This window comes from Oncorhynchus kisutch, linkage group LG17 (genome assembly GCF_002021735.2).
Source record: "Oncorhynchus kisutch isolate 150728-3 linkage group LG17, Okis_V2, whole genome shotgun sequence".
Taxonomy (NCBI): domain Eukaryota; kingdom Metazoa; phylum Chordata; class Actinopteri; order Salmoniformes; family Salmonidae; genus Oncorhynchus; species Oncorhynchus kisutch.
Genome location: NC_034190.2, coordinates 66,233,426 through 66,258,701, shown reverse-complemented (window position 1 = coordinate 66,258,701; position 25,276 = coordinate 66,233,426). Strand labels below are relative to the sequence as shown.

General features: G+C 42.4%; 1 protein-coding gene across 4 annotated transcripts in view; it reads left to right on the top strand.

Annotated features, from left to right (window-relative positions):
• Positions 1-5,952: 5,952 nt before the first annotated feature.
• Positions 5,953-25,276, top strand: part of LOC109908128 (microphthalmia-associated transcription factor) — a 32,446-nt gene continuing 13,122 nt past the window's right edge. Inside the window, exons 1-2 of one of the 4 annotated variants that reach the window (XM_020506628.2) lie at positions 5,953-6,211; positions 20,913-21,177. In XM_020506628.2, the coding sequence (XP_020362217.1) occupies positions 6,105-6,211; positions 20,913-21,177 (372 nt within the window). In that variant the 5' untranslated portion in view covers positions 5,953-6,104. Of the gene's footprint in view, positions 6,212-18,554; positions 18,706-20,912; positions 21,178-25,276 lie in introns of those variants that run through there. The other 3 variants (XM_031794390.1, XM_020506630.2, XM_020506631.2) reach the window with 3 other exon arrangements.

Sequence of the window (25,276 nt, the reverse complement as noted above, 5' to 3'; positions counted from 1 at the left end):
CTTCACTGTTGACATTGAGACTAAGGTGTTTTGCAGAAAAAAAACTGTATTTAGTTGCAATGACTGTAATTTCCTCTATATTTAAGGGATAGTAAGAGATTTTGTCAATGAAGCCTTTTCTCTACTTCCCCAGATCCAGTTGAACAGGAAGAGCTAGAACTGGTTATCATTGGCTTGTGAAACTAGCTCTAACTTCTTTCATACTGGACACAGAGACATAAAAATTGTGGTATTCTGTTGCAGCTAGCGATATTCATAAAATATATATTTTTTTCACATGACTAAATCCCGCAAATATATTTTTTAAAATAGAGCACAATACAGTAGAGCACAGTACAGTAAAGTACAATACATTACAGTACAGTACTGTAGAGCACATTATAGACATCTATTTTTGGACCAAATAGATGTCAATGTTTGGGCTCTTGGAGGGTTGGAACCCCCCAGCTGGCTATGCATCTCTATACTCTACACTTTTTCCTGAAGTGTGCACTTGTCCACTACCCACATGGTGGTCCTCTGCAGCTCAGTTGGTAGAGCATGGCACGCATGCTACCAGTGGTGCCACAAACGCCATAATGACACAGATACAAAGATGAGACCTCTATATAACTCTATGTAGTCAATTATTTTGGTTGTGACTATTGGTAAATGTTAACATATTTTGGACTTTAAAGAATCCCCATAGCTATCTTTAATTTTGACAGATGTACATCCCAGCAAACATATATTTAGGTCCCACAACCATACTTTACATATTTATGGATATATTAGATTGTTCGGTGGTGACACTTCTCAAAAATACATGATGACTTACCAACTTGCTCAGTCATTTTCTCCAAAATGTTTGCAGACAGGCTACTCACCATCTGGCCATGCTGGAGAGTGCATTTACAAAAGCTAAGGAACATATGCACATCCATGTACCTTCCATACTTTCCAGTTACCATGCTTGTGATATTTGTAGGGGTGTGGCTTAAGTTACATTCATTCTTTTAATGTGTGTGTTCAAGAGACCCTCCACAACCAGCACCACTCATTGTAGTAGGACAGAAAGTACCAGTGGTAACAAGTACCAAGTACTGTATCTTGGTTTTCATTGAGACTCTAAACTCAGTGGTAGCACACGTGTGAAACAGTCAGTGAGAAAGGCCACAAAGCGCCTGCACTTTTTGACTGTTCTTGACAGAAATGGCCTACCCACTGAAGATCTGGTAACAGTATACACTACACTGGTCAGACCTTGTCTGGAATACGGTGGACTGCTGTTAGTTGGATGCAACCAAAAGCAGCAGGCCCAACTCCACAGGGTGTAAAAGAAGGCCCTGAAGATCATGTCCAGAGATGGAGCAGTCCAACCACAGTTCCCACCACTGCAGAGCAGGTGAAAGCAGGCTGCAGTGCACCTAGTGAAGGACATGGTGCTACATCCAGAAAGAGGTGACAGCGCCAGGCTCCTGAGAAACTGTTTACTGTAGCTGCCCGTATGAACCGCCACTGTAACCACTGCTGTCAGACTGTAGCTCTTAAATGTTTTTCCCAACCATTTTATTTTTAACAATTACATTTTAACATTTCAGTTTCCATCATGAAAAAATGTCATGTAAAGTTTTAGTTGTCCAAACTTTTTTCAGCAAACATCAATGACATCACACCTGCTCAGACCCACGTGTTCCCACCACAACCACACACATCCCATTTGTCTCACAACAATTGCCCTCATCCTTCATCCCCTGGACATTTCCAGTGATTGTAACACTCTATGCCATATGGCCTCAAATTGCGCTATTCTGTTTTTCTCCATAGCCCATAGTTTTCCAATATTTAAATAATAATGTGTTTCATTCATCCACTGTCTTAACGATGGAGGATTATTTGACTTACAGTTTTTAAGTGAAGGATTTTTCAAAATGATTGACTAGAAAAGTATGTTCCAACCCATTGGGAATCTCATCCCACTCTCATATGCCATGTCGTGAAATATGCAGATTAAATTTAACTTAAATTGTAAAACTTCTGACAGCCAACATTCTAACTCCGGCCATATCTTTTGGATTTAATAGCCATTCCAGAAGGCATTAATTATTGAGTTGTTGTTAGTTTTACACATAAGACATGATTCTGCTGTTGTGCTGTAGAATGTGTAAAGTTTGTCTCTTGCATAATACATTTTATACATTAGTTTATACTGGATTAAATGTACATTTTCGTTAACTGTAATTTTGGTAGTTATGTTCCAACATTCCCTCCATCTATCAGTTCCTGTCACACCCTGATCTGTTTCACCTGTATTTGTGATTGTCTCTACCCCCCTCCTGGTGTCGCCCATCTTCCCCATTATCCCCTGTGTATTTATTTATACCTTTGTTCTCTGTTGTCTGTTGCCAGTTCATCTTGTTTGTCAAGTCAACCAGCTGTTTTCTTTTTCTCGCCATCCTGGTTTTGACCTGTCTATTGCCTGCTCGACGCCCTTATTGCTTTGACCATCCACATCGACAGGCGATTGTGGGAACGACGGATGGAGAGGAAATTCGATTTCGCTCGCACGTCCAGGGATTCCACCTCGTCTCCGAGCCAACCCGGAAGTCCCAGACGTTGCCGAGTGCACCTGATGTTTCCCAACCTTCCTCGAGAGTCACAAAAGACGGCAGAAGCACTGTTCCCGAGCCTATGCAACTAGGCCGAGCTGAGCTATCGCCAGCGGAACGGCAACACAAGATCAACACAAGGAGCTGTCTGTATTGCGAGACTTTTGGTCATTTTGTGTCCTCTTTCCCGGTAAAAGACCAGGCTCACCGGTAGGAGCGAGTACTCTGGTGGGGCATATGGAGAACGTTTCTGCTTCCCTTACTCGCACCCCTTTTCATGTAATTCTGCTGTGGGGAAACCAGTCCAAATCTCTCCGGGTCCTCATTGACTCTGGGGCCGATGAGAGCCTTTTGGACACCACACTGGCTTCCGAGCTGAACATCCCCACTCAGCCCAACTCCATTCCCATGGAGGTTAGAGCGCTGGACGGGCGCAAATCCGAACATCACCCCTGGCGAAACACAATCGCGACTCGTCAGTGAAGAGCACTTTTGGCCAGTCCTGTTTGGTCCAGCGACGGTGGGTTTGTGACTATAGGCGAATTTGTTGCCGGTGATGTCTGGTGAGGACCTGCCTTACAACAGGCCTACAAGCCCTCAGTCCAGCCTCTCTCAGCCGATTGCGGACAGTCTGAGCACTGATGGAGGGATTGTGCGTTCCTGGTGTAACTCAGGCAGTTGTGTTGTCATCCTGTACCTGTCCCGCAGGTGTGATGTTCTGATGTACCGATCTTGTGCAGATGTTGTTACACGTGGTCTGCCACTGCAAGGACAATCAGCTGTCCGTCCTGTCTCCCGATAGCGCTGTCTTTGGCGTCTCACAGTACGGGCATTGCAATTTATTGCCCTGGCCACATTTGGAGTCCTCATGCCTCCTTGCAGCATGCCTAAGGCCCGCTCACGCAGATGAGCAGGGACCCTGGGCTTCTTTCTTTTGGTGTTTTTCAGGGTCAGTAGAAAGGCCTCTTTAGTGTCCTAAGTTTTTATAACCGTGACCTTAATTGCCTACCATCTGTAAGCTGTTAGTGTCTTAACGACCGTTCCACACGTGCATGTTTATTAATTGTTTATGGTTCATTGAACAAGCATGGGAAACAGTGTTTAATCCCTTTACAATGAAGATCTGTGAAGTTATTTGGATTTTTACGAATTATCTTTGAAAGACAGGGTCCTGAAAAAGGGACGTTTCTTTTTATGCTGAGTTTATATAGAACTTGTGAACATGTTGGCTGAGCAAACATTTAACAGAGGACAAAGTACTTATTTGTACTTTAATGCACTGTGCCTTTAAAGTATAGTGACTTCTGGGGCTCTACTTGGGGAGAGTTAAAAGACCGAAGTGAGATGAGTGAAGGCACCACACATACAGCACTTCAAGGAAGTGTCTGATGCCCTATCAGCCACCCCATCCCAATCCCTCGGAAAGAGCCCCTCTCCACTCTCGCCAATAACCACCATGGGATCTTACCTATAATGGCGGCAAACAAGGAATAATAATGACTCGACATCCTCTCCTAATCTTGCAAGAACTGTTATACATTTTACAGCAGGTTTGCAAGTCACAAAAATAAATACAAGTACATTGTAACATAGATAAATCCTTCCTTCCCTCTCTCCCAAGCCAAACATATCACTCTCCACCTTTCCGTTCCAGTTTCCTCCCCCCTGTACTGCACCCAGCCCATGTACTATATACATTTAACAATATGTTTATAGCCATTCCATTGAATTAGAAAATATCATAATCTAAATAAATGTCCTAAGATGGAGACTTAAATGGTTTTTTTAATCATTTTTTGGGGTGCAATTTGCACCACTTCCATAGAAGCACCCATAATGCGTTTTGGATTGAAACTCTTCAGTAGTCTTATTTTAAAAGGTTTTGCTGAACATTTTCAGCAAGTACATTTTCTGTAGCTGTCACACTCTGACCATTATTTGAGTTGTTTGTTTCTATGTTTTGTTTGGTCAGGGTGTGATATGAGTGGGCATTCTATGTTGCATGTCTAGTTAGTCTGTTTCTATGTGTTTTGGCCTGATATGGTTCTCAATCAGTGGCAGGTGTTTGTCGTTGTCTCTGATTGGGAACCATATTTAGGTAGCCTGTTTTTGTATTGTGGTTTGTGGGTTATTGTCTGTGTTATAGGTTAGCACAGTGTTTCTATAGCAGTGACGTTAGTTTGTTTGTTTAGTGTACTTTGTGGTTTTTTTTCATTCACGCTGCGCTTTGGTCTACTCCATACGACGATCGTGACAGTAGCCTATTAATTTGTCAAGCCTCCCAGCCTACTGTAAACAATGTCTGTGAGCCAGTTGACCAGGATGACACAAATGCAAATTTCGAACTTGTAACTTTTATTACTATGTGTTTTACTTTTCTATTATTTGTATATTTTCTTTCTGTATGCATTGTTGGGAAGGGCCCCACAGTAAGCATTTCACTGTTAGTCTACACCTGCTGTTTATAAAGCATGTGACAAATAGAATTTGTCACATTCAATGGTGATGATGATTGTCCTAGCTTTACACTGCCGCCCAGTGGAGAATGAGGGACTTTTAAACGGGGACAGTGCAGATTGCAAGGCACAGGAGAGTCGCCTGTGGTGATCTGGCTTTTGCTTTTAACCTTTCCACGGTACAGCCTGTAATGTAATGTGACACTATGCTATCGCAATACCTAACTGGTTGTAAATTAAACTTTATGTTCAGACTCCAGTACCATTACTAGAGAGCAGTAGGGTACAAGCTCAGATAATAATAACCTACATCAATAAACATAATACATAACCTACCCACATTTTAAGATCACATTTTCTCAATGTTATTCTCCCATCATCAAAAAAAAAACATAAAACACGAGATTTCCTCAAATATTTTCAAACATAATCAATATTTGGGTCAATGCTATTAACACGGCTATGTAGTCTATGAAATTTTGAAATAGTCAACTCATCTGATGGTTTGCAATGTGACTTGTACATGGTAGTTGGATCGTAGTTACAATGTAATTACAATATAGATATACAATGTTGCACAATAGGCTTATAGTTGTAGTTACACTGTAGCCTACCTTTCATAGAAAGAAAAGTAGGGTATGTGTGAAAATGATGGAGCTGTTAATAAGGATATTATTTTTAAGAACGAATATTGATATTTGTACATTGAAACAATGTAGCCTGCTATGGGATTTTACCTGAGCAGATTTGAAGGTAAAATGTGGTAAAATCCCATCGGATGTTGCGACCAATGAAAAAGCTGCTGACATTGACAGATCAATACACCAAACGTGTGGCTTATGGTGCTTGTAGTTTTCCATACCACAAATTCCCATTTCTACGAGCGTCATTCCCTGCTCTACAGAACTTCATATGTTTTTGCGTTGTTTGCGCGCTGGGTCTTGGAGCAAGACGGGTTTGCGTTTTCAGTGGCTGCTACAGCGAGTGTTTTAGAGAGGTGGCCATAACATCGTTGGTTTCTTTAGAATTTGAAATTGCCAAGAAGTTGACAGCCGCAAGTATGCAAGCGGAATCGGGTATAGTTCCCGACTTCGAGGTTGGAGAAGAGTTTCAAGAGGAACCAAAAACGTATTACGAATTGAAGAGTCAGCCCTTGAAAAAAAACAGGTCGGTGTTTTGACTGTGCACTGCTATTTTATGCAGTAAAGAGGAATTTGATATTCGAGGGATGTTTGCAAAAGTTTTAATTATTGTGGAAATGTTTTTTTGTGTGGGTATAATTATATTATTTCCAATGAAGGCGATTCCACAGGGATGTTATCCTATAGCAAAATGTCCTATCCTATTGAGGACTTTCTAGGAGGGATTTGTTTGCTTCCCATTCCTTATGTCTCTTCTATATTGCACATTTAGTTATGCAACACTTGGGTGTTGTCTTGTTAACATGCAACCTCAAATATTAGCTTGTGAAGAATACAGTTTGTTTGTGGATTTTGAACAGCCATACCAGGGAGTAAACTATGATGTCTTCTTCACTGTGATTACCATAGCGAACTAAACTCCACTCCATGGTGAACGTCCTTCAGTTTATTCCGCTGCCATGGTTATTTTCCACATGTATAGTCTAAATGCATTTTCTTTTGAAATAAATATATTTCATGCATTGTAAATGTCATTACAATGTCAAGAAAAATGTCATGTTAAATGGTGTTGTAATGTATGTGTTCAATGTGATCAAATGTGTGTCACATTTCACTGGTGCATCAGTTTGTGCATCTGCTGTAGGGATATTCCTAGTGCTCAGTGAATTCTTAATATTATTTATATCAATAGAGACCTAGTAAGAAAATGCGTTATACATTCTAAAATTAAGTAAATAAATATTGTAGGAACCATGTTACTTTCCAATATAGCTTATTTAACTACATAAAGGAAAATGTATAGATATTTTCCTAAACAGTTGACAAATTACTTAATAGAGAGCTATTTGCATCCATATTGTGTCCTCTGTCCCTAGCGCTGAATAAAGAGCAGGGAGCTGAGTCAGGTCTGTTCGCTGGACATGCCCTTTTACCCCTCTGCCTCCCCTGAATTATTGTCACTTTGGTTATGTCTCTCTGTGTAAGATTAGAATGTACAAATAACTGGGACTTTTCTATTCTAAAGACGAATGGATCAGTGGGGGCTGCTGAGGGGAGGACGGCTCATAATAATGTCTGGAATGGAGTCAATGGCGTGGTATCAACCACATCAAAGATGGGGTTTCCATGTGTTTGATACCATTCCATTGATCATTCCAGTCATTATTATGAGCCATCCTCCCCTCAGCAGCCTCCACTGTTATACATTTAAGTCCTTATACCATAATATTGCCTTCTGTGTAATGGCGTAGTTCATGGGGATGCCGACTGTGAAGCTTGATTGACTGGGACAAGCGTTACATTGAGCAATGGTCTAAAATGCCTGTCAATACTGTGTGCTTGGCTGCAAGCCCATTGCCAGGAAGTAGTTCAAAGCAATATTGTCTCTTTTTGTCTGTTAATTATGTATGACTTCATTATTGTGCTTAGTGGTGGAGACATGTGACCTTTCTAAACATGACAGTGCTCTTCTGTGTCTAGATTTCCTATAGCATACTTGTGGTGGACCCAAACAGTCTTTCCTTTCTGGATCTTTTTTTAGGGGCTAGATCAGCTATGAAATGATCAGATAGAATTGAAGTCTATCAAATAACATTACCTGCATCATTTCTAATCCCCTTTTTTAGTATATATATTTTATATACACTATCGTTCAAAAGTTTGGGGGCACTTAGAAATGTCCTTGTTTTTTAAAGAAAAGCACATATTTTGTCCATTAAAATGACATCAAATTGATCAGAAATACAGTGTAGTCATTGTTAATGTTGTAAATTACTATAGTAGCTGGAAATGGCAGATTTTTTTACTGAAGATAGGTGTACAGAGGCCCATCATCAGCAACCATCACACCTGTGTTCCAATGGCACATTGTGTTAGCTAATACAATTTTATCATTTTAAACGGATAATTGATTAGAAAACCCTTTTGCAATTATGTTAGTGTGGCCGATGTGAAATGGCTAGCTAGTTAGCGGTGGTGCACTAATAGTGTTTCAGTCGGTGACGTCACTCTCTCTGAGACCTAGAAGTAGTTGTTCCCCTTGCTTTGCAAGGGCTGCAGCTTTTGTGGCGTGATGGGTAACGATGCTTCATGAGTGACTGTGGTTGATGTGTGCAGAGGGTCCCTGGTTCGAGCCCAGGTTGAGGCGAGGAGAGGGACGGAAGCTGTACTGTTACATTGGTGCCGTGACCCGGATCACTGGCTGCTGTGGAAAAGGAGGAGGTCAAAAGGGGAAACTGAAGATCTCGTATAACGCTGTGTACTACTCCCTTTACAGAACAGAGCAAACTGGTCTAACCAGAATAGAAATAGTACTTTATTAAATAGTACCCACAAAACACCCGTCGCAACGTCAACAGTGAAGAGGCGACTCCGGGATGCTGGCCTTCTAGGCAGAGTTGCAAAGAGAAAGCCATATCTCAGACTGGCCAATAAAAATAAAAGATTAAGATGGGCAAAAGAAGACAGACACTGGACAGAGGATCTGTCCCATATATTGAGCATTCTTTTTGTGTCGAAAATTTTATATAATAGTTTAAATGGATGGATCCATCAATTGTTATTTTGTGTATAGGTTCATTAATCCATTGCCATGTATTTCCTTTCCGGAACTTGGGATTTTGTCAGCAATTTGTTTGATATTTTTTGCAATGACACATTGCTGTGGAGTTTCTTGCTTTTATTTTCCACAAAATGTCATCGAAATGTCAGAGAGAACGAGAAAGCAATCACCATCTTGTGCAGCCCTTTAACGTACATCATAATTTAAAACGATTTTCTTCATTAGTACATTTCATTACATTGATACTAAATCAACACTATATGGGCTTGCTGTAGCAGATGCTTGAAGTTGTGATTTAATTACATTTTTTATTGTGACTTCTATGTGTCTCCAAAATTATCTGACATGCATGAATTAATACACTTTTCTGCTTTTCCTCTTGAACCTGAGAATGCCCCGCTAAAAGCAGTGTATCTTAATGGCTTTGCAACCACGACAGAAAGCCAAACATTGAGTGCAGTCGTTTTAACCATGCTTATCCTTATATACCCTTGTGGTTATGACACTGTGGTTCATTTGTTTGATAAATATCAAATAAAATAGTATTTTCTACATGCGCTGAATACAACAGGTGGAGCAGACCTTACAGTGAAATGCTTACTTAGAAGCCCTTAATAAACAATGCAGTTTTAAGAAAAATACAAAAATAAATAAATAAAAGTAACAAATAATTCAAGAGCAGCAGTAAAATAACAATAGCGAAGCTATATACAGGGGGTACCGGTACCGAGTCAATGTGCGGGGGCACCGGTTAGTCGAGGTAATTGAGGTAATATGTACATGTAGGTAGCGTTATTAAAGTGACTATGCATAGATAATAACAGAGAGTAGCAGCAGCGTAAAAGAGGGGGAGGGTCAATACAAATACTCTGGCTAGCCATTTGATTAGATGTTCAGGTGTCTTATTGCTTGGTGGTAGAAGCTGTTTAGAAGCCTCTTGGACCTAGACTTGATGCTCCGGTACCGCTTGCCATGCGGTAGCAGAGAGAACAGTTTATGACTAGGGTGGCTGGAGTCTCTGACCATTTTTAGGGCATTCCTCTGACACCGCCTGGCATAGAGGTCTTGGATGTCAGGAAGCTTGGCCCCAGTGATGTACTGGGCCATACGCACTACCCTTTGTAGTGCCTTGCGGTCGGAGACCAAGCAGTTGCCATACCAGGCAGTGATGCAACCTGTCAGGATGCTCTCGATGGTGCAGCTGTAAAACCTTTTGAGGATCTGAGGACCCATGACAAATCTTTTCAGTCTCCTAAAGGGGAATTGGTTTTGTCGTGCCCTCTTCACGACTGTCTTGGTATGCTTGGACCATGTTAGTTTGTTGTTGATGTGGACGCCAAGGAACTTGAAGCTCTCAACCTCCACTACAGCTCTGTCGATGAGAATGGGGGCGTGCTCGGTCCTCCTTTTCCTGTAGTCTACAATCATCTCCTTTGTCTTGATCACTTGTTGGCCTTGCACTGAACCACATGGTCAGGTTTCTGACCTCCTCTCTATAGACTGTCTCGTCTTGTCAGTGATCAGGCCTACCACTGTTTTGTCATCTGCAAACTTAATGATGGTGTTGGAGTCGTGCCTGGCCGTGCAGTCATGAGTGAACAGGGAGTACAGGAGGGGACTGTGCACGCACCCCCGTGTTGAGGATCAGCATGGCGGATGTGTTGTTACCTACCCTTACCACCTGGGGTGGCCCGTCAGGAAGTCCAGGATCCAGTTGCAGAAGCAGGTGTTTAGTCCCAGGGTCCTTAGCTTAGTGATGAGCTTTGAGGGCAATATGGTGTTGAACACTGAGCTGTAGTCAATGAATAGCATTCTCACATTGTAACGGCCGTTGTTGGTGGAAGAAGGTGAGGAACAATGCGCAGCATGGTAAGTGTCCATATTTTTAATAAAGAAATTGAACACTGTGCAAAAACAACAAAGTGAACGAATGAAACCGAAACAGTTCTGTCTGATGCAGAATACAAACACTCAACAGAAAATAATCATCCACAACTCAAGGGTGAAAACAGGCTGCCTAAGTATGGTTCTCAATCAGGGACAACGATTGACAGCTGCCTCTGATTGAGAACCATACCAGGCTAAACACAGAAATACCAAATCATAGAAAAACGAACCCACCCGACTCACGCCCTGACCATACTAAAACAAAGACATAACAAAAGAACTAAGGTCAGAACGTGACACACATAAGTGTTCCTTTTGTCCAGGTGTGAAAGGGCAGTGTGGCGTGCAATAGAGATTGCATCATCTGTGGATCTGTTGGGGCGGTATGCAAATTGAGTGGGTCTAGGGTTTCTGCGATAATGGTGTTGATGTGAGCCATGACCAGCCTTTCAAAGCACTTCATGGTTCCAGACGTGAGTGTTACGGGTCAGTAGTTATTTAGGCAGGTTACCTTAGTGTTCATGGGCACACAGACTATGGTGGTCTGCTTGAAACATGTTGGTATTACAGACTCAGACAGTGTGAGATTGAAAATGTCAGTGAAGATACTTGCCAATTGGTCAGCGCATGCTCGGAGTACAAGTCCTGGTCATCCGTCTGGCCCTGCGGCCTTGTGAATGTTGACCTGTTTAAAGGTCTTACTCACATCGGCTGCGGAGAGCGTGATCACACAGTCGTCCAGAACAGCTGATGCTCTCATGCATGTTTCAGGATGGCTTACCTAGAAGTGAGCATAGAAGTAATTTAGCTTGTCTGGTGGGCTTGTGTCACTGGGCAGCTCTCTGATGTGTTTCCCTTTGTAGTCTGTAATAGTTTGCAAACCCTGTCATATAAGACGAGCGTCAGAACAGGTGTAGAACGATTCGATCTTAGTCCTGTATTGATGCTTTGCCTGTTTGATGGTTCTTATAAGCTTCCGGGTTAGAGTCCTGCTCGTTGAAAGTGACAGCTCTATCCTTTAGCTCAGTGCGGATGTTGCCTGTAATCCATAGCTTCTGGTTGGGGTATGTACATACAGTCACTGTGGGGACGACGTCATCGATGCACTTGATTTGATGAAGCCAGTGACTGAAGTCCTCAATGCCATCAGAAGAATCCCGGAACATATTCCAGTCTGTGCTAGCAAAACAGTCCTGTAGCTTAGCATCTGCTTCATCTGAGCTTAGTACGTGTCTCTGTGTGTGGAGTAAAGGCGGTCTAGAGTTTTATCCTTCTGGTTGCACATTTAACATGCTGGTAGAAATTAGGTAAAATGGATGTAAGTTTTCCTTCATTTAACGTCCCCGGCCACTAGGAGCGCTGCCTCTGAATAAGCGGTTTCCTGTTTGCTTATGGCCAGCATCGGTTTGTGGTTGTAAATAGACAGCTACGAAGAATATAGATGAAAACTCTCTAGGTAGATAGTGTGGTCTACAGCTTATCAGCTGTTCTCTACAAATATACATAGATCATCACCCCTTGTCTTAGAAGCTGCTGTTCTATCCTGCTGATACAGTGTATAACCCGCCAGCTGTATGTTATTCATGTCGTTGTTCAGCCATGACTCGATAAAACATAAGATATTACAGTTTTTAATGTCCCGTTGGTAGGATATACATGCTTGTAGTTCGTCCACTTTATTATCAAGTGATTGTACGTTGGCCAATAGTACCGATGGCAAAGGCAGATTAGTCACTCGTCGCCGGATCCTCACAAGGCACCCCAATCTCCTTGACGAGGATGAGGGCCTGTTCGGGTGTCTGGAGTAAATCCCTCTCGTCCGACTCATTAAAGAAAAATTATTCTTCCAGCTCAAGCGGAGTAATTGCTGTTCTGATGTCCAGAAGCTCTTTTCGGTCATAAGAGACGGTATCAGCAACATTATGTACAAAATAAGTTACAAACAATGCAAAAAAACTAACAAATGCTACACACCTAGACTACTACAGTAACGCAAGGCCAAAGATAAGACATAGATTGACTGGCCTGATAGGTCTAAAATGCAGTTTTTCTTCATTTGAAATCATGATGTTGATAACATCATGAATTATCTTGTTTTTACTGACGGAGGTTACTTCGCTTCTGGCTGTCTCAGAAAGCTTTTGGCACAGACAGCCGAACGAACCCCTGCAGAGTCAGAGCCTGAGCTGTGTGTTCTTAATATAGACGTGAGACAGACGGTGAAACTTGTCTTCTATGCAGTGTAAATTAGCTCTGTAAATTTAGCAATGGATATGTCACCTCCAATGCAAAGCAAGCCTGGCGTTGTTTGTTGCTGGGATTTTTTAGCAAGGTAACCCATGGAGTCAGCTTCACATTCTAATTAGACTGTCAATATTCTGCACGTCTCTTGACAGGATTTGTTCAGCTCATATATTTTGCTTCTGGTAGGCCCAGTGTCTGGATTGGTCAAAATATGTGCTGCACCATTTGTAGGGCTACAGCACTAAATGGTGAAATTTACATTAAAATAGTGATGACATAGTTAAAAGCAAAAATGTAGATACAGTTTAGAGAGATATTCCATGTCATGACATTATGATTAAAAAAATATGTAACGTCACTGCCCAATGGTCACATACCTGTCATACTGTATCTTTCATCTGTCACAGATGTGAATGAGAGGTAAAGTGTCAATGTAGCATGAACCTTGTCAAAGCATGTGGCATGGGCTCCCGAGTGGCGCTGCATCTCAGTGCTAGAGGCGTCACTACAGACACCCTGGTTCGAATCCAGGCTGTATCACAACCAGACGTGTTTGAGAGTCCCATAGGGCGACCCACAATTGGCCCAGCGTCGTCCGAGTTTGGCTGGTGTAGGCCGTCATTGTAAGTAGGAATTTGTTCTTAATTGACTTGCCTAGATAAATAAAGGTTCAATAAAAAAATAAAAATGTTTTTCCTTTTTCCACTATGGATCTTCCCGTTTATGTAATATGATGACTCATTGAGCGGTTAAGGATACACTATTCATGCAGTCAAACACTACGTAGAGTATGTGGCTATATGACACTTTTAAGGAGCAGAGATGTCCTAGTTGTCCTCCAGTGACCATGCACTCCATGCCCCCGAACTGGTTTTACCGACTCCCTACAAGCCCCATTTGACCTAGAAGTTAAATAATATCAAAGAGCAGAGGTTGTCTTTATTGTGTTCAATGCTCTTCCCAAGCCACATCTTGGCCTAGGCATTGAAGTAGATATATGGTAAAAATGTATTCACAGAATGTACATACTGCATTGCATTATGATATGTGTTTTTACATGAGCATCCAGTATCCAGTGCTGGTGTCAATGTGGCCTCTGTAAGGGACACTCAAAATCTCAGGGAGCGCTCTGTCCTGTTCTGTTTCTGGGAGTCCATATCATATACCAAAGAGGGAGGTCAGGACCAGGGTGTTCCTCTCCCGATCCAGGATGGGGATCTGATGGGGACTGAGTGACACATACAGGTGCTAGAGTTGAGTGAGACACTACACAACCCAATGGTTACGTAATCACTCTGACCGCATCCTTACTCCCACTTTGGCTCTAAACACATTCACTGGACAGTGGCCATGATGGTGTTAATTTCATTTCTCCATAATTCCAGTTAGATCTGACAGTCTGAGTAAACAGATGTGAGACTGACAAAGGATTTTCTTTATCAATCAATCAAATGTATATATAAAGCCCTTTTTGCTTTAGCCGATGTCACAAAGTGCTGTACAGAAACCCAGCCTAAACCCCAAACAGCAAACAATGCAGATGTAGAAGCACGGTGGCTAGGAAAAACTCCCTAGAAAGGCCAGAACCTAGGAAGAAACAACATTATGGTAGTCACTACATTACCAAGAGTATGTGGACACCTGCTTGTCGAACATCTCTTTCCACAATCATGGGTATTAATATGAAACTCCCTTTGCTGCTATAACAGCCTCCACTCATCTAGGAAGGCTTTCTTCTAGATGTTGGAACATTGCTGTGGGGACTTCCTTCCATTCAGTAAAACTGTTGCCACAAAAATTGGAAGCACAGAATCATCTAGAATGTCATTGTATGCTGTAGCGTTAAGATTTCCCTTCACTGGAAATAAGGGGTCTAGCCCGAACCATGAAAAACAGATCCAGACCATTATTCCTCTTCCATCTAACTCCACAGTTGTCCCTATGCACTGGGGCAGGTGGTGTTCTCCTGGCATCCGTCAAACCCAGATTCGTCCGTTCGACTGCCAGTTGGTAAAGTGTGATTCATCACACCAGAGAACACGTTTCCACTGCTTCAGAGTCCAATGGCATCCAAGCTTTACACCACTCCAGCCGATGCTTGGCATTTTGCATGGTGATCTTAGGCTTGTGTGCGGCTGCTCGGCCATGGAAACCCATTTTATGAAGTTCCCGACAAACAGTTATTGTACTGACGATTGCTTCCAGATGCAGTTTGGATCTCGGTAGTGAGTGTTGTGTGCTCAATTTGCTACAGCAGTCAGCAACGGCTGTGGCTGAAATAGTAGAATCCACTCATTTGAACGGGTGTCAACATACTTTTGTATATATAGTGTATTTTCAAATAAATCAAATCAAATCTAATTTTATTTGTCACATACACATGGTTAGCAGATGTTAATGCAAAGTGTAGCGAAATGCTTGTGCTTCTAGTTCCGACAATGCAGTAATAACCAACAAGTAATCTAGCTAACAATTCCAAAACTACTACCTTATAGACACAAGTGTAAGGGGATAAAGAATATGTACATAAAGATATATGAATGAGTGATGGTACAGAGCGGCATAGGCAAGATACAGTAGATGGTATTGAGTGCAGTATATACATATGAGATGAGTATGTAAACAAAGTGGCATAGTTAAAGTGGCTAGTGATACATGTATTACATAGAGATGCAGTAGATGATATAGAGTACAGTATATACGTATACATATGAGATGAATAATGTAGGGTATGTAAACATTATATTAGGTAGCATTGTTTAATAGAGAACACATTGATGCTGTCAAGGATCATTTGAAGAGCATGCCTGTAGTAGGGCGCGACTTATCACACATTATAGCCACCCACCATTCTGTATGCAGCAGCAGTAATATTACTGCAATACATTGATCATCTGTGTAGTTTTTTGATGTGCTTCAGAGTGCTGTCCTAGTCATCGCATGCAGAGAGGGGAAGGCGAGCTGGACTGGAGTAGGCCATACTACTGTAAACAAGTGAAGAGACTCATGAAAGTCATAAAACCTAATTACAGAAATAGGACCCGGCAAGTTCAAATTATCCCAACCGGACCTTCTCTGCCCGTAACTACGACAACAAAGAACCCCATTATCTGTTGTGGTAGTTGGCAACTTGCAGTTTTGTTTTCCTTGCGTAACACACACTGAGTATACAAAACATTAAGAACACCTGCTCTTTCATGACAGATTGACCAGTTGAATCCAGGTGAAAGCTATGATCCCTTATTGACGTCACTTGTTAAATCCACTTCAATCAGTGTAGATGAAGGGGAGGAGACAGGTTAAAGAAGCCTTGAGACAATTGAGATATGGATTGTGTCTGTGTGTCATTCAGAGGATGAATGGACAACACAAAATATTTAAGTGCCTTTAAACAGGGTATGTTAGTAGGTGCCAGGTGCGCTGGTTTGTGTCACACTCAACAGTTTCCTGTGTGTATCAAGAATGGTCCACCACCCAAAGGACATCTAGCCAACTTGACATAACTGTGGGAAGCATTGGTGTCAACATGGGCCAGCATCCCTGTGGATGCTTCCGATAACTTGTAGAGTCCATGCCCCAACGAATTGAGGCTGTTCTGAGGGGAAAAGGAGGGGTGCAACTCAATATTAGGAAGTTTTATTTATTTGTGACCATAACACCCTTAACTTGTCTTACTTAACCAAAGCACTGTATACAGAGCCTTTCCTCACTGTGAGTGTTCTTCACCGTTATGTCATGGTCCGTCTTATCTGTGTTAATGTGTCTCTTTCCTTACTGTAGTCAATGTTTTAGTTTACATGACCTTTTAACCAGTTTATACATTTGAACTGCTTGGCCATAATGACCATTGTTAGGTTTGCAGGAAAAAGGGGGAGACTTGCAAGCCATATAGGTGAACTTCACAAAATAGATGGCATCATGAGGACGGAAAATTATGTGGATATATTGAAGCAACATCTCAAGACATACAGTATGATGTCATGATGCCATCTATTTTGTGAAGTTCACCAGTCCCTTCTACAGCAAAGCACCCCCAAAACATGATGCTGCCACCCCCGTGCTTCACTTTGGGATGGAGTACTTCGGCTTCCAAGTCTCCCCCTTTTTCCTGCAAACATAACAATGGTCATTATGGCCAAACAGTTCTATTTTTGTTTCATCAGACCAGAGGTCATTTCTCCAAAAAGTACGATCTTGGTCCCCATGTGCAGTTGCAAACTGTAGTCTGGCTTTTCTATGGCAGTTTTGGAGCAGTGTCTTCTTCCTTGCTTAGTGGACTTTCAGGTTATGTCGATATAGGAATCATTTTACTGTGGATATAGATACTTTTGTACCTGTTTCCTCCAGCATGTTCACAAGGTCCTTTGCTGTTGTTCTGGGATTTATTTTCACTTTTCGCACCAAAGTACGTTCATCTCTAGGAGACCGAACGTGTCTCCTTCCTGAGCGGTATGACGGCTGTGTGGTCCCATAGTGTTTAAACTTGCATACTATTGTTTGTACAGATGAATGTGGTACCTTTAGGCGTTTGGAAATTGCTCCCAAGGATGAACCAGACTTGTGGAGGTCTACAATTTTTTTTCTGTCTTGGCTGATTTCTTTTGATTTTCCCATGATGTCAAGCAAAGAGGCGCTGAGTTTGAAGGTAGGCCTTGAAATACATCCACAGGTACGCCTCCAATTGACTCAAATTATGTCAATTGGGCTATCAGAAGCTTCTAAAGCCATGACATCATTTTCTGGAATTTTCCAAGAATTTTAGAGGCACAGTCAACTTAGTGTATGTAAACTTCCACTGGAATTGTGATACAGTGAATTATAAGTGAAATAATCTGTCTGTAAACAATTGTTGGAAAAATTACTTGTGTCATGCGCAAAGTAGAGGTCCTAACTGACTTGCCAAAACTATAGTTTGCTAACAAGAAATTTGTGGAGTGGTTGAAAAACAAGTTTTAATGACTCCAACCTAAGTGTATGTAAATTTCCGACTTCAACTGTATATGCTCTCGGCACCAGGCAGCAGTGTTCTGAGCAGAGGGGGTTGATTGGGTAGGTCAAGGTTCTGAGCAGAACAGTGTGCAATTGTGCTGCTCAAACTCCACCTCCAGCAGGGAGACTGTGTAGTGCTGTCAGGAACAGCACTACACAGTCTCCCTGTCTCAGAAGGTGATTGTGAAGGTGAGCCCAGAGGAAGAAGTGTACCTTATGGTGGGGGAAAGGGGCGGGGTCAGGATAACTCCTTGTATTTACTTCTGTCCTTCTGCACACATGGCTACTCATTGTTTGACCAGGGTCAATCTTTCCGGTCTGAGGATCTTGATGTTGATGCAGTAAGGAATCTAAGTAGCTCAGTTAGTGTACAGCACCTCCTGTTTGATAGATCATGTCTTGAACAGACAACACAGCACTGCTCCCGTGCTCCCGTGCTCCCGTGCTCTCTCTCTCTCTCTCTCTCTCTCTCTCTCTCTCTCTCTCTCTCTCTCTCTCTCTCTCTCTCTCTCTCTCTCTCTCTCTCTCTCTCTCTCTCTCTCTCTCTCTCTCTCTCTCTCTCTCTCTCTCTCTCTCTCTCTCTCTCTCTCTCTGTGTGTGTGGATTGGTGTTGACCGGACGGGGCTGTTCCTCCCTGGGTAGCTCTATGTAGGGATTGGAGTTCCCAGGCCTGGCCCTGGAGCCTCCCCCTTGTGACACACTTACAGGGCTGCATTGGCAACATGACTTTCACTGCTCTCCAAGGACAGCTGTCTGATGCACCTTCAGGAAAAACGAACAAACATGGAGGCCTTGGGAGCCCAAGTGCACAGACCCTGCTCCTTTTACACTAACCACCTGTGAGTAGCTGCACCTCCATGCTGCTATGTGTGCATGCATGTGTGTTTATATTTGAGAGTTGAATGTGCGTGTGTTAGAAAGAGTGACTATAAATACAATACATCTATATGGCTATTAATAGCACTCTCTCTAGGCAGTAACTTTAGGTTGCGGTTTGTTTACTGCTCAGAGTTTTACTTGCCAATGCAGTGTTTTGATTTTGGATTTCAAGAAATGTATGTGCAATTTGGGCTAAGTACTATAGCCAGAATGCATTTAAAGCTTTGGTGCATTATCCTTTTGTTTGGAACTCATATGTAATTATACAGATATGTAGATGTTGAAATTCAGCCAAGATTGAAGGATGATTAAAAGTTGACTAGAGAAATACTTATTTAAATGTTTTGTCTAAAAGCATTGTTATGATGTTTATCGACAGAATACAAAGCACATAGATATGATATAACATGTATTGTTTATTGTGTTGTCATTATCACTATTTGTTTTTTATAGGTATTAGTATTGTTATTGAGCTGTTATTGTGCCATTGTTCATTGTGAAGCAAGATTGATGGCTCTCCCACTAGGCCAAGCCATTCTTTATCCAGCAGGTCATTAAGGTGTGTGAGGGTGGGCTGCAGCCTCCTCTCCTAAGCCATTGAACCACCTTCAGTCAGGGGCTCTCTCTCTACATTAAAAACCTTTCGTCCAGGGGGTGTGGCCATGCAAGACTGTGCAGCCATTGTGTTTCCTGATACATATTTACAGAGAGGAGGTGTGCACACACACAATAGTGGAAAGTTGAACCAGACAAAAGGTCTTTTTATGGGTTTCAGTATTCTGCTTAGGAACAACTGGGCAAAAAGCCATCTGGCAGCCGGTCAATGTGTTAGTGAGGGCAGAACCTACACACACAGTGGTCAATGGTTGTAATCTTGAGTCTGCCTCAATACAGTTCTGCTTATTCTCCTATGTAAGATGATAGAGGTATACCATATACACAAGGGTATACTGGTTATGAAACCTTTGTCGGATGCATTTTGTAAATACCACAAGTATATGTTGAGAATCAACATTTGCAGATCTTTGTGTCTCTTGAATGCATGTTGAGGGAAGTCCTACAAATGAACTTAATGAAGGGCCACAGAAACACAACAGATCGATATTATCTGGAGATTCCAAAATGTAAAGTGAGGATGAAAATGATTTTGGATCCACCACAGGAAGCATTTTGGTCTTGTGTAAGTCAGGTCTCCCAACCAATGTGTGTCAAAATAGATGATTCACTTGCTCCAGACAAGCCATAATCAGTTTGTAAAAATGGGGAAAAGGCACCGACTGAATTTCCTCCATGTTCTAGACCTCAGAGATGTATATTAACCCCTATCATTGTGGTTAAAGTGTGGAAAATGGCATTTGGTGTCAGGCTTCTTCAAGTTTATGGAAATTTTGGGGCCTAAAATGTTGTGTTCGTATGATTACAATAAAAAACGTTACATAAAGTGTGTAGACCTATCTTTAATGCATCTCAGTTGTCAGAAATGTGATGCGTAAGATCACTTTTTTATTTTATGAGAGGGTTGACATGAGCTTCTATAAAATAAAGGGAAAACTCAGTGCAGAGGGATGGCTGTAGACCAAGGTTGCGTTTGACCAGACTGGCTAATTAGTCCGATTACTGCACAGCTTGATTGGTAAGACGTTTTGCTGAGTTTTTTTTATCAAATCACTCACTCAGGGAAGGATTCATCCAGACAGCTTCATCTGCTCCAGCACACCCTGTATATTTTAGGCCTACAGCAGGATTCTGTCTGGGAAAACAGCAAGTGTCTACATTTGAGAACATAGGGAGAACTGAAACTGAGTGAAGAAAAGTTCCCCTTTCTGAGTCATTGTTTTGATCCAAGTATGGGATGTTGGCTACATTTAAACACTATACAGACAAGACTAGAAGGAGATGTGTTAGGGTTAAGATTCCGCCTCAGTGATGGTGTTCAGTATTCTGCAGCAGACCAGCAGGAGACATTTAGAAGAAATCTTTAGGTTTTCTCACTGTGATGTGGCGTCTTCCTGATTCCAGTACTGTAGATCCTAATGCTCTAATGCCTCTCTCTTTTCCCTGACCTCTCGTTCACTCCTTAACGCTCACTCTCACCTCCCTAACCCCACCCCACCCCCTCCTCCTCTCTCCTGATGCCCTGCCTGGTGTTTGTCTCTCAATTCTGCAGTAATCCGTTAGACCAGCAATGCTCGTCTTCCAAGCCCCCGTTGGGCTCTTCCGCCATGACATCACGAATCCTGCTGCGGCAGCAGTTGATGCGAGAGCAGCTCCAGGAGCAGGAGAGGCGGGAGCAGCAGAGACGTCAGGCCTCCTCCACCTCGCTGCACCACCAGACCACCGACGGCCACATCCACACCCAGACCCCGGCCATCAACGTCAGCGCACCCCCCAGCCTCCCCCCCACATCCCAGCTGCCAATGGAGGTGCTGAAGGTAAGCAATAAGTATTGTCCACAGTTCTCATACCTGATGACACAGATGACACACCCCCTCTCTGGCTGGCTGCTTCACTGTGGTCTTCCAAACATGCCACTCCTCACACAATTCCAGAGGTCTCACTATCACCTCTAGATGCAGGCATTCACACTCAGATGTTGTTTTAAGAAGTTACTGTGGGTTGGATGACTCTATATTGGCAACTTCTGGACAGTAGAGCAAGCACGGTTTACTATGATACGGTGTAAAACACGTGGAGGTGAGAAGTGTTTTAAAACGCATATGAGAGAATTACCTGAGAGAATTCCTCTTTAATGCATGCTGTGCTTCCATCCATTTGGATTTAGCCATCTTTAATCCTATTTGTGGAGCTACATTCATATCTTTTCATAGCTTTGATTCATTGTTAATCTGCTCTGGGTGACTAGAGACTGTTGCAAATTTTCTGAAAGCTAGGGTAGACAGATTGATAACTACCACAACACACTACTATACTATAGTACACCCAGAAAAACAAAGACCATTTGGTAAGTTTAAAAAAAATCCTTTACATTTGTTTGTCCTTCTTTAGAAAAAGTATAACTAAATATAAACAAATATTTTTTTTAAAAAGGTAAAGATTAAATGTTGAAGTGTATCCAAAACTTCATACAGTGAGGGAAAAAAGCATTTGATCCCCTGCTGATTTTGTACGTTTGCCCACTGACAAAAAAAATGATCAGTCTATCATTTTAATGGTAGGTTTATTTGAACAGTGAGAGACAGAATAACAACAACAAAATCCAGAGAAACGCATGTGAGAAAAGTTATTTGCATTTTAATGAGGGAAATAAGTATTTGAACCCTCTGCAAAACATGACTTAGTACTTGGTGGCAAAACCCTTGTTGGCAATCACAGAGGTCAGACATTTCTTGTAGTTGGCCACCAGATTTGCACACATCTCAGGAGGGATTTTGTCCCACTCCTCTTTTCAGATCTTCTCCAAGTCATTAAGGTTTTGAGGCTGATGTTTGGCAACTCGAACCTTCAGCTCCCTCCACAGATTTTCTATGGGATTAAGGTCTGGAGACTGGCTAGGCCACTCCAGGACCTTAATGTGCTTCTTCTTGAGCCACTCCTTTGTTGCCTTGGCCGTGTGTTTTGGTCATTGTCATGCTGGAATACCCATCCACGACCCATTTTCAATGCCCTGGCTGAGGGAAGGAGGTTCTCGCCCAAGATTTGACGGTACATGTCCATCGTTGGCGGCCCCGTCCATCGTCCCTTTGATGTTGTGAAGTTGTCCTGTCCCCTTAGCAGAAAAACACCCCCAAAGCATAATGTTTCCACCTCCATGTTTGACAGTGGGGATGGTGTTCTTGGGGTCATAGGCAGCATTCCTCCTCCTCCTCCAAACACGGCGAGTTGATGCCAAAGAGCTCCATTTTGGTCTCATCTCACCACAACACTTTCACCCAGTTGTCCTATGAATCATTCAGATGTTCATTGGCAAACTTCAGACGGGCATGTATATGTGCTTTCTTGAGCAGGGGGACCTTGCGGGCGCTGCAGGATTTCAGTGCTTCACGGCATAGTGTGTTACCAATTGTTTTCTTGGTGACTATGGTCCCAGCTGCCTTGAGATCATTGACAAGATCCTCCCGTGTAGTTATGGGCTGATTCCTCACCGTTCTCATGATCATTGCAACTCCACGAGGTGAGATCTTGCATGGAGCCCCAGGCCGAGGGAGATCGTCTCTTTTGTGTTTCTTCCATTTGCGAACAATCGCACCAACTGTTGTCACCTTCTCGCCAAGCTGCTTGGCGATGGTCTTGTAGCCCATGCCAGCCTTGTGTAGGTCTACAATCTTGTCCCTGACATCCTTGGAAAGCTCTTTGGTCTTGGCCATGGTGGAGAGTTTGGAATCTGATTGATTGATTGCTTCTGTGGACAGGTGTCTTTTATACAGGTAACAAGCTGAGACTAGGAGCACTCCCTTTAAGAGTGTGCTCCTAATCTCAGCTTGTTACCTGTATAAAAGACACCTGGGAGCCAGAAATCTTTCTGATTTAGAAGGGGTCAAATACTTCATTACAATGCAAATAAATTGATAACATTTTTGACATGCGTTTTTCTGGATTTTTTTGTTGTTATTCTGCCTCTCACTGTTCAAATAAACCTACCATTAAAATTATAGACTGATCATTTCTTTGTCAGTGGGCAAACGTACAAAATCAGCAGGGGATCAAATACTTTTTTCCCCTCACTGTATCTAAAGCATGACTGGATAGATATTTCTCCTTTGCATTTTCCTTTGAATATGACAATTTTCCTGTTGTCTCCAACATTGTCACTGCAACATTCTAATTGATTGTTATCACTGGAAAAAATGTAATGTTTTCATTTCTTAAGAAAATGATGAGAATATGAATCATAACAATAAAGATAATAACACAATGATACCGTTTTATGACACAATGATACAGGATGTGGTAGTTTCATAGCATGAACTGCCTGACAAGCATTTCTTAAGAGCATACTGCCACCCATTCAGAAAACAGCGAGGGTATGTTTTTACAATGTATGCATTATTTTTTACATTTTCACACTTTTCTGGGGCACAACATAATTTTAAGGAGATCAGGCGAGACTGAGTCATTTATAATTCTGATTATGACTGCTTTAGGACTTGTTTATTTCTGAACCCTCTGAACATATAGATTCACTGCAGATTTACTAGAAGTATTGTAGTAATTTAGCAGTAGAAAAGCCCTAGTCCATGTTTTACTGCAATTCGTGTGATTGTTGTGATTGAAGTTTACGCTGGTAGGAATTTGCCATCTGGGTTGTCCAGATGGCAAAGTAGGTTGTATGTGTGCAAGTGTTCTATATCAATGTAATATTTCATTATAGCAAATATGTTTAATATTGTATTGATTGATAGCTTTTGTGGAAATATGACACAGATTATATATTTACAGTGCATTCGGGAAAGTATTCAGACGCCTTTACTTTTCCCACACTTTGATACAGTACATTACAGGCTTATTCCATTTGTCTCTGCAGATCCTCTCAAGCTCTGTCAGGTTGGATAGGGAGCATTGCTGCACAGCTATTTTCAGGTCTCTCCAGAGATGTTCAATTGGATTCAAGTCCGGCCCACTCGAGGACATTAAGAGACTTGTCCCGAAGCCACTCCTGCGTTGTCTCGGCTGTGTGCTTAGGGTCGTTGTCCTGTTGGAAGGCGAACCTTTGCCCCAGTCTGAGGTCCTGAGCGCTCTGGAGCAGGTTTTCATCAAGGATCTCTCTGTACTTTTCTCCATCATCTTTCCCTTGATCCTGCATAGTCTCCCAGTCCCTGCCCCTGAAAAACATCTCCACAGCATAATGCTGTCACCACCATGCTTTTCCGTAGGTATGGTGACAGGTTTCCTCCAGACGTGACGCTTGGCATTCAGACCAAATAGTCTAATCTTGGTTTCATCAGACCAGAAGATCTTGTTTATCATGGTCTGAGAGTCTTTAGGTGCCTTTTGGCAAACTCCAAGCGGGCTGTCATGTGCCTTTTTCTGAGGAGTGGCTTCCGTCTGGCCACTCTACCAAAAAGGCCTGATTGGTGGAGTGTTGCAGAGATGGGATAAACTTCCAGAAGGACAACCATCTCCACAGAGGAACTCTGGAGCTCTGTCAGAGTGACCTTGGGGTTCTTGGTCACCTTGCTGACCAAGGCCCTTCTCCCCCGATTGCTCAGTTTGGCGAGGCGGCCAGCTCTAGGAAAGGTCTGGGTGATTCCAAACTTCTTCCATTTAAGATTGATGGAGGCCACTGTGTTCTTGGGGACCTTCAATGCTGCAGAACATTTATGATACCCTACCCCAGACCTGTGCCTTGACACAATCCAGTCTCGGAGCTCTGTGGACAATTACTTCAACCTCATGTCTTGGTTTTTGCTCTGACATGCACTGTCAACTGTGGGACCTCATATAGACAGGTGTGTGCCTTTCCAAATCATGTCCAATCAATTAAATGTACCACAGGTGGACTTCAATCAAGTTGTAGAACCATCTCAAGGATGATTAATGGAACCAGGATGCACCTGTGCAAAAAACAAAATT